The following is a 2500-nucleotide window of genomic DNA, read 5'->3' as shown; positions in this document are numbered from 1 at the left end:
CCGCCGTGGCATCGCAGGACGGCGCCGCCTGGGCCGCCGCCAACGCTGCCTCGCAGCAGGTGGCGTACCAGGCTTCCGCCGCCGCGCAGACGGCGCAGGCGGCGGCGGCGAGCAAGTACCAGCAGGCAGCACAGGTGACGCAGGCCGCGCAGGCTGCGCAGTCTGCCGCCTTCTCCGAGTCTGCGCAGGCCGCCAAGGCAGCCAAAGCAGTGCAGGCTGCGGAGGCGGCCAAGCAGTGGGCCGTGCAGCAGGCGCGCAACCTCGCCCAGGCGCAGGCCGCCGCAGAGGCGCAGGCGGCACAAGCAGGCCAGACTCTGTGGGCTGCGCAGGCGGCCTACAACAACCAGGCCACCATGGCCTGGCAGGCCCAGCAGGCGGCGCATGCGCTGGCACAGCAGCAGTCCGTGTCGCTCAACGACCTGGACTCCGCACAGGCTGCGGCGGCGCAGGCCACTTCCGCCGCGCAGAAGGCGCTGGCGCGGGCCAAGGGCACGGGGCACGGCGGCTTCGGCGGCGCCGGCGGCGGAGGCTACGGCGGCGGCCACTGAGGTGGCGCCGGCGATCTTGTTACTTGGCTCTTGTTACTGTTATTAAAAGTCACTCTAATCACTGGCGAGTTTCAATCGTGCCAGCTGACTGGCAAGAATCTCTGACGGCAAAGATCTACGACGGCAAAGATCTCCGACGGCAAGCAGCCAGAGGCACATCTATGTCGGTCCCACCCACCAGCCTGGCCCTTGCTAGCACCTTCTCCCATGTAAACACACAAGAAACACAAACGACAAGAGCGAACCGAGGCGAGGCTTTTCCAGGGACACTGGAGGTTTGGTGGTTCCCTCAGAACCATGGTCTAAGGATTATAAATATGATTATAAACCTAATGGAAGTGATGAAACTGCATAGAATTTCTAACGAGAGAGAGAAGTCTTGGAATGGCGTCACAAATGACCAACATGACGAGAGTGATCAGAGAAATATCTTCTTGTTTCATGGGTCAGGATTGAGCATTTAAGGCAGATAACCAAGGAAGTTTCTTTAGAGTTGGGAAAGGAAAAAGGGAAAATGGGAAAGTGGAATTATGAATTGCCTTCGATAATTGCAAGGGAAATGATAAAAGAAAGACAAAAAAAATATGGATTTTAATGGTCTAATTTCTACTAATATACTTTGACACAATTCTGTGCAAATTACAAAATAGGAAGAAAAATAAGCACGACTTTATAAATTAAGAATAGAAAAATAACTGAAGTCTATATGTACTACATGGATTTTTTTTTTTTTTTTCTCAAAAAGTTCCCATGTCGAAGACAATGATGGAAGACAGGTTCCTCTGTGAGGTCAGAGGTTAGCAGAAAGACCCATAGAAAAGAAACCACTGTCCTTCCATCGTTCTGCCTGACTGAGGCCTAAGTTTCCTACCTCGGCTGGTGCTATGGGCGCAGGAAGGGCTGAGTGAAGGGCAAGTTTCCATCCCCAGGATATCTGTCTAAGCAGGAATGGTGCCTCTGGTTCTTACACTTGTTCCAGGTCCCTGGGCTGCTGTAGCCGCCCCTGGCCTTCGCGTCCTCGGAGCTCTTGAGTGTCCTCCAGTGCGCTGCGTGGCGGAGCACCTCCAGACCCATAGAGTTCCTGCAGTAAAGACCCGGGTTGCTCCTGATGTTGGTCCAATGGCCGGCATACAAAGCCTGTGTTGGAACATTTCTGTATTCATCTGGGAGGTGGACTCGGCTGTTGCTAATCCCTTTGTGGCATATGACCTCCAGAAAGAAGTGTGGGCAATAAATTGTGATATAGTAACCTTTCTTGGTCACCTTCATTTTGCACTTTGTTCTCTTCGTTTTCAGGTATGTATTAATCTTCATCCATTCGCCAAACTGCTTACAGTCGACAACGATATCGGTGTCGTAGTCCCAAGGAAGGTAGCGGCCCATCTTGACCGCACCGAGAGCTGAGCCCACATGCAGTTCATGCTCTAGGTGACGCTCCTCGGCAAAGCTAACAAGATATCCAATCTGCTCCTCCATCTCTGCAACACAACATGGGGGCAAGAGATAGCTGTGGATGGTTTTGAGAGGATTTTTGCACGAGATACCCACCGACTCGCAACTGAAGACATGTTCTTTGCCGTCAAATGACTGCACTTTCTCCAAGGTCCACCGCTTGGCCATGGGGAGCCAGTCCTCGGCCGTCATGTTGACGTGGTCGCTGAGGAAGAACATGACGTCGGGGCAGGTCACGGCCAAGTGGCCTGCGCTGCGCACCTTGGCGAACCAGTCTCGGTACACAGCCTGTCCGCTCAGACCTGCACTGAAAGGGATCGTCCGAAGCAGCTTGGTTCTCGTGGCGAAGGGGGTCAGGAGGTCGTCGCAGTACATGCACTCGTACTTGGAGTGATAGTAGCCCAAGGTGTACTTGGCGTGGTAGTTGGCCATGTGCTGCTGCAGACAGCCGTGGATCCAGCGGCCGCGCGTGTCCCTGGCAGCGCCCCCGGCCACCTGCA

General features: G+C 54.7%; 2 protein-coding genes across 5 annotated transcripts in view; one reads left to right on the top strand and one right to left on the bottom strand.

Moving 5' to 3' along the window:
• LOC147468563 (uncharacterized) overlaps window positions 1-676 on the top strand; it is a 1813-nt gene extending 1137 nt beyond the window's left edge. Inside the window, exon 3 of the mRNA XM_086553681.1 lies at window positions 1-676. This exon is cut by the window's left edge and continues 130 nt beyond it. Within this exon, the coding sequence (XP_086409807.1) occupies window positions 1-548 (548 nt within the window). The 3' untranslated portion in view covers window positions 549-676.
• A 448-nt stretch (window positions 677-1124) lies between these two features.
• Window positions 1125-2500, bottom strand: part of LOC122259892 (uncharacterized) — a 19821-nt gene continuing 18445 nt past the window's right edge. For all 4 annotated transcript variants that reach the window (XM_086553680.1, XM_086553678.1, XM_086553677.1 and 1 more), the window contains one exon: window positions 1125-2500. This exon is cut by the window's right edge and continues 570 nt beyond it. In XM_086553680.1, the coding sequence (XP_086409806.1) occupies window positions 1431-2500 (1070 nt within the window). In that variant the 3' untranslated portion in view covers window positions 1125-1430.

This window comes from Penaeus japonicus, unplaced genomic scaffold, assembly GCF_977035675.1.
Source record: "Penaeus japonicus unplaced genomic scaffold, GWHDUDI00000001_assembly GWHDUDI00000028, whole genome shotgun sequence".
NCBI classification, from domain to species: Eukaryota; Metazoa; Arthropoda; class Malacostraca; order Decapoda; family Penaeidae; genus Penaeus; species Penaeus japonicus.
Note: the sequence above shows the minus strand (reverse complement) of the source record. Positions and strands in the feature narration are given on the sequence as shown.